General features: G+C 43.4%; 1 protein-coding gene across 1 annotated transcript in view; it reads left to right on the forward strand.

The window, feature by feature from the left end:
- Nucleotides 1-8,533, forward strand: part of LOC124616602 (venom dipeptidyl peptidase 4-like) — a 318,997-nt gene extending 310,464 nt beyond the window's left edge. The window contains exon 13 of the mRNA XM_047144923.1: nucleotides 8,289-8,533. Within this exon, the coding sequence (XP_047000879.1) occupies nucleotides 8,289-8,420 (132 nt within the window). The 3' untranslated portion in view covers nucleotides 8,421-8,533. The remainder of the gene's footprint in view (nucleotides 1-8,288) is intronic.
- Nucleotides 8,534-14,376: the final 5,843 nt, after the last annotated feature.

The following is a 14,376-nucleotide window of genomic DNA, read 5'->3' on the forward strand; positions in this document are numbered from 1 at the left end:
GAAGAGGGATAGTTTCCTTGACGCCCTTTGTGTTGGGGAGGGCATTCGACTTGGGTAGTTTGGTCAGCAACGTTAATCATAGTGCTGCGCTGGTGTAATAGTTACCATTTCTGCCTCGTAAGCAAAAAGGTCTTGGTTCCAATCGCGCGTGTAACAGAATTTTTAATTCATTTATTCAGTTTCACGATTATGGTTGTATTTGTTTGAAGTATTTTCGACTGATCATTTACGCTACATGCGTTTTCCATTTCGTCCTGCTATTTGTGTTTTTATCATTTATGGCGAATATGAAATTTCCTCTCACATTACAACTAAACTCGAAGCTGGAACTTCTCTTTCGCCGTCAAGGGCTCTATTGACTGCTAGCCAGCACGAGTCACGGCCGCGCCCTCACAGCTTTACTTCCGTCAGTGCCGTATCTCCTACCTTCTAAACTTCACGGAATTTCGCATTACACCCGTGCACGGTTTCTTAGTATGTCCGAACACTAGACAGTTGTAACGTATACTAACCGATAACTCGTAGAGGGCCACTTCACACTGTGTCCCATGGAAATAGATGTACTGGGGAATTTGTTGCCCATCAAAGGTTAAGATACTTTTATCTGATTTAATTTCAGACCTAATATTGACGCAGAATACTGCTTTTAGAAATCTTCGCCGCCGATAACTTTTATTGGAGATATTACTTCTGTTAAAAAGTTCCTCTGCCGAAACATCAGTGACCATTCCGCGAATGACACTGTGTCTATGAACTAAAAGTTGGCTTTGTTTTCTCTGGTGCAGCCCATTTGACAATACGTTGTCGCTGTACTGGTATCCCTCTTTCCTATCCGTTTGATGTTGACAGTCTGACGGCGTAACTCGGCTAGCTGTTGATGCAACAGTTTTTCTACAGCCATGAGGTGCTTCTTGTTGCTATTCGTCTCTCTTCCTACTAATTGGACAAAGCGCTGTGCGGTACTCGTCATCCTATAGAAACTGGTCTCGCAGGTACTCGAATTCAGATTTTTTGTACTATTATCTGCTGCATTGACTGTAATACCCTCTTTCCAATTCTGAAGGTGGCAGGGGTAAAATACAGGGATCGAAAGGCTGTTTACAATTTGTACAGATACCAGATGGCAGTTATAAGAGTCGAGGTGCATGAAAGGGAAGCAGCGGTCGGGAAGGGAGTCAGACAGGGTTGTAGCCTCTCCCCGATGCTATTCAATCTGTATATTGAGCAAGCAGTAAAGGAAACAAAAGAAAAGTTCGGAGTAGGTATTAAAATCCATGGAGAGGAAATAAAAAATTGAGGTTCGCCGATGACATTGTAATTGTGTCAGAGACAGCAAAGGACTTGGAAGAGCAGTTGAACGGAATGGACAGTGTCTTGAAAGGAGGGTATAAGATGAATGTCAACAAAAGCAAAACGAGGATAATGGAATGTAGTCGAATTAAATCGGGTGATGCTGAGGGAATTAGATTAGGAAATGAGACACTTAAAGTAGTGAAGGAGTTTTGCTATTTGGGGAGCAAACTAACTGATGATGGTCGAAGTTGAGAGGATATAAAATGTATACTGGCTATGGCAAGGAAAGCGTTTCTGAAGAAGAGAAATTTGTTAACATCGAGTATAGATTTAAGTGTCAGGAAGTCGTTTCTGAAAGTATTTGTATGGAGTGTAGCCACGTATGGAAGAGAAACATGGACGATAAATAGTTCAGACAAGAAGAGAATAGAAGCTTTTGAAATGTGGTGCTACAGAAGAATGCTGAAGATTAGATGGGTAGATCACATAACTAATGAGGAGGTATTGAATAGAATTGGGGAGAAGAGGAGTTTGTGGCACAACTTGACTAGAAGAAGAGATCGCTTGGTAGGACATGTTCTGAGGCATCAAGGGATCACCAATTTGGTACTGCAGGGCAGCGTGGAGGCTAAAAATCGTAGAGGGAGACCAAGAGATGAATACACTAAGCAGATTCAGAAGGATGTAGGCTGCAGTAGGTACTGGGAGATGAAGAGGCTTGCACAGGATAGAGTAGCATGGAGAGCTCCATCAAACCAGCCTCAGGACTGAAGACCACAACAACAACAACATATCTACTGCGCTGTTCATTCTGTGTCCTACTTCCGCTATCGTCTTATTCTGCATGCTTTGTCTAGTCATTTCCCTTTCTATCGCTAATCATTTATCTATAATGTCACTCGCTTCTTCCTCATTGGCCTTGTGTGTGTGTTTTGTTTGCGTGAACGTGTGTGTGTGTGTGTGTGTGTGTGTGTGTGTGTGTGTGTGTGTGTGTTGTCTGCTTTAGAAGGCCTTTTCGCCGAAAACTAGCTTCTTTAGTTGTCATTTTGTTGTGTCTGTCTGCGACACAGCATCTCCGTTATATGGCGAGTAGCGATCTGTGCTTTTCGTAATATTGTCATTATTCCATTCTTTATTTTGCAGTGTTTGATTTCGCTTGGGATTTTGTTTCTCGTGATGACTTCAACACTCCGGCGACCACATACATCATTTCGACATCTACTGCGTCGCCATGGAACGTACCTGCACTAGCGGAAAAAAAAATCGCAACACCAAGAGGGAATTGTGCGACATAAACGAAAGTTGGTAGGTGCGTTTCTGCATCTGAAAGATGACGTTCATTCACATTTCGTGCCAGTTGCGTAAGAGTGGCGCTAGTAGCGTCATTATGAGGATACAACTTAGGTTTGCTTTAAATACGTGCTGTAACGGTCGTGATCGTTAGTTACCTTTGAGGTTCGACATGGTGAGTTGATGTTAGTGAAGAATGCCTTTAAGGAGGCAAACACGCCATTGTCTTCACCTCATTGAGTTTGAACGAGGTTGTGCAACAGGGCTCCAAGAAGGTGGATGTTCCTTCTGCGATATTGCGGAAAGACTCGGCAGAAATATAGCCACCGTACATTATTGCTGCCAGCGGTGGTCACGGAAATACACTACTGGTCATTAAAATTGCTACACCACGAAGATGACGTGCTACAAACGCGAAATTTAACCGACAGGAAGAAGATGCTGTGATATGCAAATGATTAGCTTTTCAAAACATTCACACAAGGTTGGCGCCGGTGGCGACACTTACAACGTGCTCCAATCAGGAAAGTTTCCAACCGATTTCTCATACACAAACAGCAGTTGACCGGCGATGCCTGGTGAAACGTTGTTGTGATGCCTCGTGTAAGGAGAAGAAATGCTTACCATCACGTTTCCGGTTTGATAAAGGTCGGATTGTAGCCTATCGCGATTGCGGTATATCGTATCGCGACATTGCTGCTCGCGTTGGTCGAGATCCAAAGACCGTTAGCAGAATATGGAATCGGTGGGTTAAGGAGGGTAATACGGAACGCTGTGCTGGATCCCAACGGCCTCGTATCACTAGCAGTCGACATGACAGGCTTCTTATCCGCATTGCTGTAACGGATCGTGCAGCCACGTCTCGATCCCTGAGACACCAGATGGGGACGTTTGCAAGACAACAACCATCTGCACGAACAGTTCGACGACGTTTGCAGCAGCATGGACTATCAGCTCGGAGACCGTGGCTGCGGTTACCCTTGCGCTGCATCACAGACAGGAGCGCCTGCTATGGTGTACTCAACGACGAACCTGGGTGCACGAATGGCAAAACGTCATTTTTTCGGATGAATCGAGGTTCTGTTTACAGCATCATGATGGTCGCATCAGTGTTTGGCGACATCGCGGTGAACGCACATTGGAAGCGTGTATTCGTCATCGCGATACTGGCGTATCACCCGGCGTGATGGTATGGGGTGCCATTGCTTACACGTCTCGGTCACCTCTTGTTCGCATTGACGGCACTTTGAACAGTGGACGTTACATTTCAGATGTGTTACGACCCGTGGCTCTACCCTTCATTCGATCCCTGCGAAACTCTACATTTCAGCATATTAATGCACGACCGCATGTTGCAGGTCCTGTAGAGGTCTTTCTGGGTACAGAAGATGTTCGATTGCTGTCCTGGCCAGCACATTCTCCAGATCTCTCACCAATTGAAAACGTCTGGTCAATGGTGGCCGAACAACTGGTTCGTCACAATATGCCAGTCACTACTCTTGATGAACTGTGGTATCGTGTTGAAGCCGCATGGGCAGCTGTACCTGTACACGCCATCCAAGCTCTGTTTGCCTCAATTCCCAGGCGTATCAAGGCCGTTATTACGGCCAGAGCTGGTTGTTCTAGGTACTGATTTCTCAGGATCTATGCACCCAAATTGTGTGAAAATGAAATCATGTCAGTTCTAGTATATTTATCCAATGAATACCCGTTTATCATCTGCATTTCTTCTTGGTGTAGCAATTTTAATGGCCAGTGGTGTATATGGTCTATAAGTGGCACTACCGAGAGGGAAGACCATCGTGTTCGGCATACGGATCTGTCACATCATACTGCATCTACAGTATCAATCTGAGCTGCAGTTGGTACTATAGTGACACAAAGAACTGTTACAAATTGGCTACTTCAAGGACAGCTCCGAGCCAGTCATCCTGTGGCGTGCATTGCACTTAAGCCAAACCACCGCCGTCTGTAACTTCAGTGTATGAAGCGAGAGCTCCACTGGAGGACAGGTTAGAGGCCTATTGTGTTTACTAATGAAAGCTGTTTTGTGCCTCAGTGAGGTCATGTGTCGGTTAGAAGGAAGGTAGCTGAGGGCCTGAATGTTGGGCACACTGGGCCTACACCTGAGTTATGGTTTTGGGTGCGATGTTATTTGACAGCGTATCCTGGCTGCAAATTTGTACGTCAGTCTTGAGATCTGGCCTGTTGTGCTGCCATTCATGAACAGCATCCAAGGAGGTGTTTTCCATCACGATAACGCTCGCCCATATGCCGCTGTTGTAACCCAACATGCTCCATAGAGTGTCAATATGTTGCCTTGGTCTGTAGAAAAGAAAATCCTCGTCGCTTATAGGGTGCCTAAAGGTTGTTGCGTTCTCAGATAGCTATTCAACAATTCAAGCACATCACATTAATAGTTTTTATTACAAATAAGAAGATTGACAATATTTAAATTTGAATTTGCAATGGTGTCGCAAGCGATGGCTGACATGCAAGCAATCAAAGTCCTTTCCTACAGAATCTCGTTATATACTCGCCTCTGGGTGTCACTTCAGTAATATACCGCGTGGTTATAATTAAACTGCGTTTCGAGTGATGCAGTTCAGGCTATATATATCGCAGGATGCAGAAACATCATACACTGAAAAGCCAAAGAAACTGGTACACCTGCCCAATTTCGTGTAGAGATCCCGCGAGCACAGAGAAGTGCCGCAACACAACGTGGCATGGACTCTACTTGTGTCTGAAGTGCGTCTGCAATGATCGAGACTCTTGGATATGCAGAGGTGCTCACGATGAGTTCCACGAGTGCGCACAGCGGACCACAAGATTCAAAGAAAGGTTGGAGCGTTTTCAGACCGACAGAGAGGCCTTTCTGTCACGGATCGTTATGGGGGACGAAATCTGTGTACACCACTTTGCGCCGGAAACAAAAAGGCAGTCCATGGAGTGGCATTATCCTCATTCACGACAAAAGAAGAAATTCAAGATAACCCCGTCTGCCGGAAATGCCATTGTGACAGTCTTCTGGGATTGTGACGGCATTATTCTCATGGATATGATGCCAAGTGGGTCAGCCATGAATTCAGAGGAATACGTGAAGACTCTGAATAAACTCAAGAACAGTTTCCGACGTGTTCGATCGGACAAGAATCCAGCAGAAATATTACTCCAACACGATAATGCAAGCCCACACACAAGTCTGAGAACTCGAGAACACATCGCCAAATTCAGTTGGACATAATTGTCTCATTCACCCTACAGTCTAGATCTGGCATCCTCGGACTTGCACCTCTTTGGGCAGCTTAAAGAGTCTCTACAGGGAACATGGATACGCCTACAGGACAAGAGCTTTTACCAGCAGGGAATACATGCTCTTCCACAACGTTGGCAGATGGCCATGGAACGTGATGGAGATTACGTAGAAAAACAGGACATGACACAGACATGTTGATGTGTATTGTCACCAAATTCTGACTCTTAACAATAAATATGCACAATGAGATTTTCACTCTGTAGGGGAGTGTGCGCTGATATGAAACTTCCTGGCAGATTAAAACTGTGTGCTGGACCGAGACTCGAACTGGGGACCTTTGCCTTTCGCAGGCAAGTGCTCTACCAACTGAGCTACCCAAGCACGACTGACGCCCCGTCCTCACAGCTCCACTTCTGCCAGCACCTCGTATCCTCCCTACCAAACTTTGCAGAAGGCAAAGGTCCCGAGTTCGAGTCTCGGTCAGGCACACAGTTTTAACCTGCCAAGAAGTTTCAACAATAAATGTGTTCTGAGAAAAAGAATTTGGGGCATTACTTACTGAACGACCCTCGTATTTTGCGCAAGGGGTATATTTCGCGCTCATTTTCCTCTTAATCATTCGTGAAACTCTCGGTAGGTGGTGAGACATTTGAAAATTTATTCGTGCCGTGGATGGTATAGTGAATGGCAGAAACTAAAAGAACTGTCTAAAATACTATATGTTCTAAACGTCGATCAATGACGTAACAGAGATATACAGAGACAGGGATTCGATAGCGGTGTTTCAGAAACTCTGTTCACCCCCTTTTGATGTAAGCAGTGGAACGTGAAAATTGTGCCTGGATTGGCAGTACACTCTTCTGCTGCAACACCAGAGCTTTTGGGAAGACCATAAGCGCTGTACTCGAGGAAACCACTGCCCCAAACCTATGCTACATAGAGCTGAGTGCTATTTCAAGGCGAGGCGAAACCGTAAGACTAGCTACTACCTGTTCGAAAAACATCGCGTGACATCACGTATCAACAGTTCCAAAAACGTTGACCTGCTTATAAATCCATGTGGGGAATACGAGAAATGCGTTCTGATAACTTAAATTCTGTAATACGTTATTGAAAAATTTATTTTAATAAATATTTTGGGGCGGTTCCACCTCGGAGCCTATAATTACGAGCCGCGCCTGGTCTGAGCTAAACTACCCGTTCCAAACACTGCGAGCTCATCGCCACATATCGCCACATTGGGCCGTTGCTGCATTCGACTCCTTGCGTCACTCGAAAAGTGGAAAAATCGCGACTAGCCGGATCACACTACATGTCTCAGACAGTCGGTTACTGTCCAGTTTCTAAATGGTTCAAATGGCTCTAAGCACTATGGGACTTAACATCTGTGGTCATCAGTCCCCTAGAACTTAGAACTACTTAAACCTAACTAACCTAAGGACATCACACAACACCCAGTCATCACGAGGCAGAGAAAATCCCTGACCCCGCCGGGAATCGAACCCGGGAACCCGGGCATGGGAAGCAAGAACGCTACCGCACGACCACGAGCTGCGGACTGTCCAGTTTCTGTGTTTTTCGGCCAACTGAGAACGTGCAGCTTTATGTGCTACTTTGAAGAATGGCCTGTGAGGTACCAGACTCCAAATTTCCATTGCACGCAGTTTCCTTCCAAATTCCCATTCGGAAATTGATTGAGGCGAATCTGCTTTCACTGAAAGTCGCAAATCCTGTCTGGTTTGAAACATACTGTCTTTGACAAGGCTTTTGACACACGTCTCCAGTCGCTGTCCTTTAGGATCTTTTCACGATCACTGTTCTTACTCCGTGTTGGATGGCTGTGAGTGGTCCGCCATTCTTTGTATACATGCTGGTCACTCCGCACTGATACACCAATAAATCTGACGATTTGATTCAGTGTGGTCACGTGCACGTCCAACTACGACAGCTCCAGTCTGCCATTGTGTCACGTCTTTACGTCGACCCCATCTTACCGCGTTGATTCCATCCAACCGTCCGGCGCATCGCTTCACTTCTCTGCCATGACCTGCTGTATGTCAGCGATGGAGGGTCATGCGACAGTCTGCCAGCAGTTCTACACCGTATACAGTATACCAAAGCGACTAGTGTGATTTTTTTTAAAGGGGAGGCTAACATTTTGTATGGTGAGCTTATGTTTATGTATAAAACACTTATATTTTTCAAATTTTAGTAAAAACTTCTAAATTTCCATAAGAAATCATGCCACCATCATGAAATGATCTCACGTTTGATGTGAAACTACGTATGTAAAATAAATAATTCGTTAAAATTGTAGCGGCTGAACTGTTTTCTAGGTGTTATGTTTCTAATGCAGATTTCTAGACCGATTACGGTTCAATAAATACTTATTGCTTCTTGTTAGCCTCTGGATTCTATCTGCTGCCTGTCTTCGTTCTGTTCACAGAGCTACCCGGACGAGGAGCACGGGCTGAGTAGCGTAAATGGTCACGTGTACCGTACCATGGACGAGTTCTTCCTGAAGTGCTTCGACCGAACTCCTCTTCTGGTCGACATTATCAGCGAACTCATCTCCTAGAGATGTTTACACTCCAGTCTTAACCACTGCTGTAAACTGTCGCAAATGTTTACCAATAGCTGTTGGTTTTACAGAAACTATCGTTGTAGATAAATTACATCAGTACGATTCTACACACTGTCGATGTTAATTTCTCCTTCTCTTTCGACACCAGCTGCATCCTATCTTGATGTGTTATATGACGTTCAGAACTTTAAATGGTCCTGCTTATACCATGCATTTTATATCAGACAATTCAATTTTCCATTTGAGCAAAACGAAAAGTGTTAATCATAGTGCCTAACGACAGCAAAAGGTGATTTACGGTTACATAAATTTCACCTGTCAGGCGAGAGGATATCTAGGTTTGGAGCTGTGGATGGTAGACAAATTAGTTTCGTGGAAGGGGAAATGGTTGGGGAAACACAGTTTTTTCCAAAATAAACATAATTTGTTCAAAAACTTTTATTAAAGCCAGACATGCAAGTGCCGCCAGTTTATAATGCGCACCTGCTACCTGCAATGTGCTTAACTGAAACAGCATATAAAGGGTGCTATAGCTGTTCCCACTGTTGTCGTTTTATGCAATCGGTAATGTTGTTTTTGGCCTTTATTTTCCCTAGCTCGCTGCGCATAAACTATTAGTCCTACAGAAAAAAATTAACACCACCGTTTTGTAGGAAATTAAACGTAGTTAAATTCTGTACTGGGATACGTTTTCGCTGAGGCACGATTTTCGAGTTATTCAAGAAAAACATACAAAAGGGATCCTTAAACGCACCTTCACCCACACTCATCCCTCCCCAGTCAGGACTTCTAGTATGTTGTTCGTGGCACTCCTTCCTATCGCTCTACAGAAATTTCCAACTATGCGAACTATTCCCGACATTCGACTTTTATGGTCAATATTGATTGGGCTATTACGCCACCTGCATAGTCAGCTACTTTGTTATCATTGTTAATTTAAAACTCCCCGTCATTGTAATGAACGAGAAAAGGAGTTACGCAAAAATTAATAACGTTGACAATTCCGAACGTAACCCTTACAAACACAGTAGTTTCGTAGTCAGAAGACCTGATACCGATGTATTTGTTTATTTTATGCTGCTATAATCTACTAAATTGTTATGTAAAATTTACACATACGTCAGTTTTACAATTTATAAGTGCTCGACTAAGCTGGTCGCGTAATAAGGCCTGTCTGTGAAGACCAAAAAAGGTAAATAATTCGTGCAGTCCCGAATATTTATGCAGTGATAGGACAGAGTGTCATACTAGAAATCGTGATCGGTGGGGCTGAGCGAGGGTGTGTGGGTGCGTTTCAAGGTCATTTGTATGTATTTTTATTGAATAACTCGAAAACTACAGCCTCTAGCGAAAACATATCCCTGTACAAAATTTAAATACATTAAATTTACTACAAAATTTCCTGCTTTTTTCCCACTAATAATTTGTGCGTAACGAGCAAGTGAATATAAAAATCAGTGTGTGGTTTATGAAGGCTAGCTATGACGGAGGTTGCATAAAACGGCAACAGTAGGGGCAGCTGAATCACTCTGTTTAGTTTCTATGAATTTGGCCGTCAGGCAGATACGGTTCATATACATACAAGAGTGTCTATAATCCCATTTTCGTAGATTTTGACAATAACTAATAACACGAGAAAAAAGCCTAAAATTGAAGGTTCAACGCTACTGGATCGGTTTAGCGTCCAAAGGCATCTGGTACATTCAGTTGCAAGGACAACAGTAACAAGTAACTGTTTAATTTTAAAGTTTTACGATGAATGGCTGTGGGTACCCTTGCTATCCATTACGTGCCTTGATTTTCTTCAAAGGCGACCACTAACTATCAAATAACACAATACTTGGCTCATTCTTGACATCAGGCAAATTAAGTGCGGTATAAACCACGCCACTTGAGGATAAACACACACATCTGGATATCTCCAGGATGCAACTGCCAATAACAAACAACGAACTGAAATTTCCCTAGCAATACCAAAATATATTAGAACTTGTATTTAGTATCAGATATTTACCAGTGTTAATAAACTGTATTTTCTCCTATTTTTGTTGTTCAGCTGTTTTCTCTATCTTCAGTGGCTCCTAGAGTGCTTCCAGATGGAGAGATGATGTCTGCAGTCGACGTCACCACAAATATTGTTATTGCCTAGTAATTGTTTTTCTATCATGAACTTTCTGGTTACAACAACACCTAACCACTGTGAATTGTGTAACACTATGAAGAAATAAGTGCACGAATATTCTGTTAATCCTGTCTGTGATTATTCTTTTCTATGTAAAAATGATGTCACCCAATTTCGTTCTGACTTCATGTGCTCCCAAAGCACTTGCTGTTCTATGAACTCTGCCATGCGTCTTTGGCGAAACCAGTGCCAATGACAAGTTCCCATGGTTACACAATATACCGTCTCCTAGAAGCTTGTTTGAGCTCTGTGTTCATTAAGGTTCATATCTTCTCAGAAAACACATGCTATCTGATCAGTGCACTAAGAAAACAGACTAAATTAGGAATTTGTGGGATGTGTGAAGAGAAATTACTTTGAAACTGAATGAGAGAAGGAAATTTAAAACCAAGAATAATGAAGTGAGGACACATTTACTCAAGAGCCAAAGAAACTGGTACACCTGCCTAATATCCTGTAGGGCTCCCGCGAGTTCGCAGGAGTGCCGCAACACGACGTGGCTTGGACTCAACTAATGTCTGAGGCAGTGCTGGAGGGAACTGACACCATGAATAGAGCAGAGTTGTCCATATATCCGTAAGAGTACGAGGGGGTGGAGATCTCCTCTGGACAGCACATTGCAAGGCATCCCTGATATGCTCAATAATGTTCATGTCTGGTGAGTTTGGTGGTCAGCGGAAGTGTTTAAACTCAGAAGAGTGTTCCTGGAGCCACTCTGTAGCAGTTCTGGGGTGTTGCATTGTCCTGCTGGAATTTCCCAAGTCCGTCGAAATGCACAATCGACATGAATGGCTGCAGGCAATCGGACAGGATGCTTACGTATGTGTCACCTGTCAGAGTAGTATCTAGACGTATCATGGGGTCTCATGTCACCGCTCCAACTGCACACGCCCAAACCATTACAGAGCCTCCTCCAGCTTGAACAAGCAGCTGCTGACATGCAGGGTCCACGGAGTCATGAGGTTTCCATACACATACACATAGATCCGCTTGATACAATTTGAAACGAGACTCATCCGACCAGGCAACATGTAGCCAGTCATCAACAGGCCAATGTCACTGTTGATGGGCCCAGGCGAGGTGTGAAGATTTGTGCCCATCGAGGGTACACTAATAGGCCTTCGGCACCGAAAGCCCATATCGGTTCGCACACTGATACTTGTTGACGGCCCAGCACTGAAATCAGCAGCAATTTACGGAAGTGTTGCACCTCTGCCACGTTGAACGATTCTCTTCAGTCGTTGGTGGTCTCGTTCATGTAGGACCTTTTTCCAGCTGCAGTGATGTCAGAGAGTTGATGTTTTACCAGATTCCTGATATTCACGGTACACTCGTGAAATGGTCGTATAAGAAAATCCTCACTTCATCACTACCTCGGAGATGCTGTGTCCCATGACTCGCGCACTGACCTAACAACACATTCACAACACCAACTTGAATATTGATAACCTGCCATTGTAGCAGCAGTAACCTATCTAACAACTGCACCAGGCGCTTGTTGTTTAACATAGACGTTGCCAACCGCAGCGTCATATTCTGCCTGTTTACATTTCTCTATATTTGAATACGCATCCCTAAGCCAGTTTCTTTGGTGCTTCAGTGTAGAATGCTATGTATTGAACTGAGACGAGAAATTAAGCAAGTCAGAAAGTATCTTGAAAACGAATGTAAGTAGGAAAGGAGGGAATGTATGGCACCCTATACGAAAGAGAAATGCAAAATGTGAAAAACATTGACGTAGAAAATTAATTACAAAGATTAATAATATAGATCAGTTGGAAATGTACAAAAATAACGAGGAACTTGTGCAAACAGATAAAGAATTCGTGCAAAAGCTGTACAAAACATGCCACAAACTTGTGATGCAGAATCATCTATCTCATGTCTTATGATGCAAAGGTAATGCTAAAGATCGTGAACAGAGGACTGGGAGGAGAACAGGGAATAACTACGCTGAGGGGCAATTCGGATTTAGAAGAAGCCGGCTGCGGTTGCCGAGCGGTTCTAGGCGCTCAGTCCGGAACCGCGCGATTGCTACGACCGCAGGTTCGAATCCTGCCTCGGGCATGGATGTGTGTGACGTCCTTAGGTTAGTTAGGTTTAAGTAGTTTTAAGTTCTAGGGGACTGATGACCTCAGATGTTTAGTCCCATAGTGCTCAGAGCCATTTAGAAGAAATGTAAGGACAAGGGATGCAAAAGGATACATACACATTCTGGGAGAGAGACTCTATGAGGAGGGACAGGTACTGTACACACGCTGTTGCAGTTGTTCTCCTCTACAAGTTATAAAACAACTGAAGACATGGTTTAATTAGTCAGGTAAATATGAGAAACCCTACTCTTGCTGTAGGGTTATGAATGTAGCTTATTTGCCAGAGTGCCACAGCAACAGATTATATTTTCTGAAGTAGAACTTTAGTTTTTCTATCATGTAGCTGATGTGCCTAAAATCAATTTAAAAATAAATTTAAATCAAATTCCTATGAGTTTTGATTATGGTGCTGAAGACTTTCAAAGTTTTGTGTGTGGATGCAACATGCAGTACCATTTCGAGTGTCCGCCTGGGTGCAGTGGGGCAGGCACGGGCAAAGCTGAGCAGGGCTGGACAAACAAATGACACGCAGGCAGTCCTTCAGCCGGGCCGTAGCATAATATGGAGCTGGTCCACCAAAAGTGGCCAAGGGTGGACACTGGGTCATGCATGCGTAGAACATCTACATCTACAATTACACTCTGCAAGCCTTCCAACGGTCTGTGGCGGAGGGCACTTACGTGCCACTGTCATTAGGCCGGTATTACACTATCAAATTTCTTTGTCAAAGATTTGATCAAACATGTGATCAAATATTCCGTCAAATATATTTGATATAGATCTCTGACGTAGCGCTAGAAGGGGTATTACACTGTCTTCAAATTTTTCGTCAAAGTTCAAGATGGCTGACAACAACTTGTTATTAACCGCAGCAGTTGCACTTACCGCAATTACATTGTGAGCACATGCGGAAAAGATGTGGGGGAAAAAAAGGAACCATACATACAAGGTTGTCAGTCTTTAATTCCTGGGATTAAACTTGATAATACATTCAGTTGGGAGGAGCACACCACAGAACTGCAGAAGCGCCTTAACAAATCTGTATTTGCAATTAGAGTGTTAGCAGACATAGGCAACATAAAAATGAAAAAGCTTGCGTACTTTGCCTACTTTTATTCCATAATATCGTATGGTATAATATTTTGGGGTAAGTTGTAATATATCTCTTTTTCCAACAAACAACTCAGTTCATACATACAATACCAGGAACAAAAATGATCTGCACAAGGTCTTAAAAGCACTTACTTTAGTTCAAAAAGGGGTCAACTACTCAGGAACACTCATCTTCAATAATTTGCCAGCAAACATAAAAAATTTTTTTACAAATGAAGATCAGTTTAAAAGAAGCCTGAAAGACTTACTAGTGGCCAACTCCTTCTACTCCATTGACGAAATTTTTAATAGAAACAAATGATGTATTTATTCATACCATTAGTATTGTTATTTCAGCTTAAAAAAAATTGATGTGTTCCACATCCACGAGGATCTCCTCAGCACGGATCTATGGAACGAAAAACTAATCTGTGGGTTTTACGACGACACGATAAAAGCATTCAACAAAACTTGTTACGTGAGCTTACAGTGGAAGACGTCAAGTCGTGCACTAATTACTTAAGAATGGATGAGCATACATTTCTGTATGTGCTCAGTGAAGTGTATCCTCATATCACAAAGC

The sequence above is a fragment of the Schistocerca americana genome, chromosome 5 (assembly GCF_021461395.2).
Source record: "Schistocerca americana isolate TAMUIC-IGC-003095 chromosome 5, iqSchAmer2.1, whole genome shotgun sequence".
NCBI lineage: Eukaryota > Metazoa > Arthropoda > Insecta > Orthoptera > Acrididae > Schistocerca > Schistocerca americana.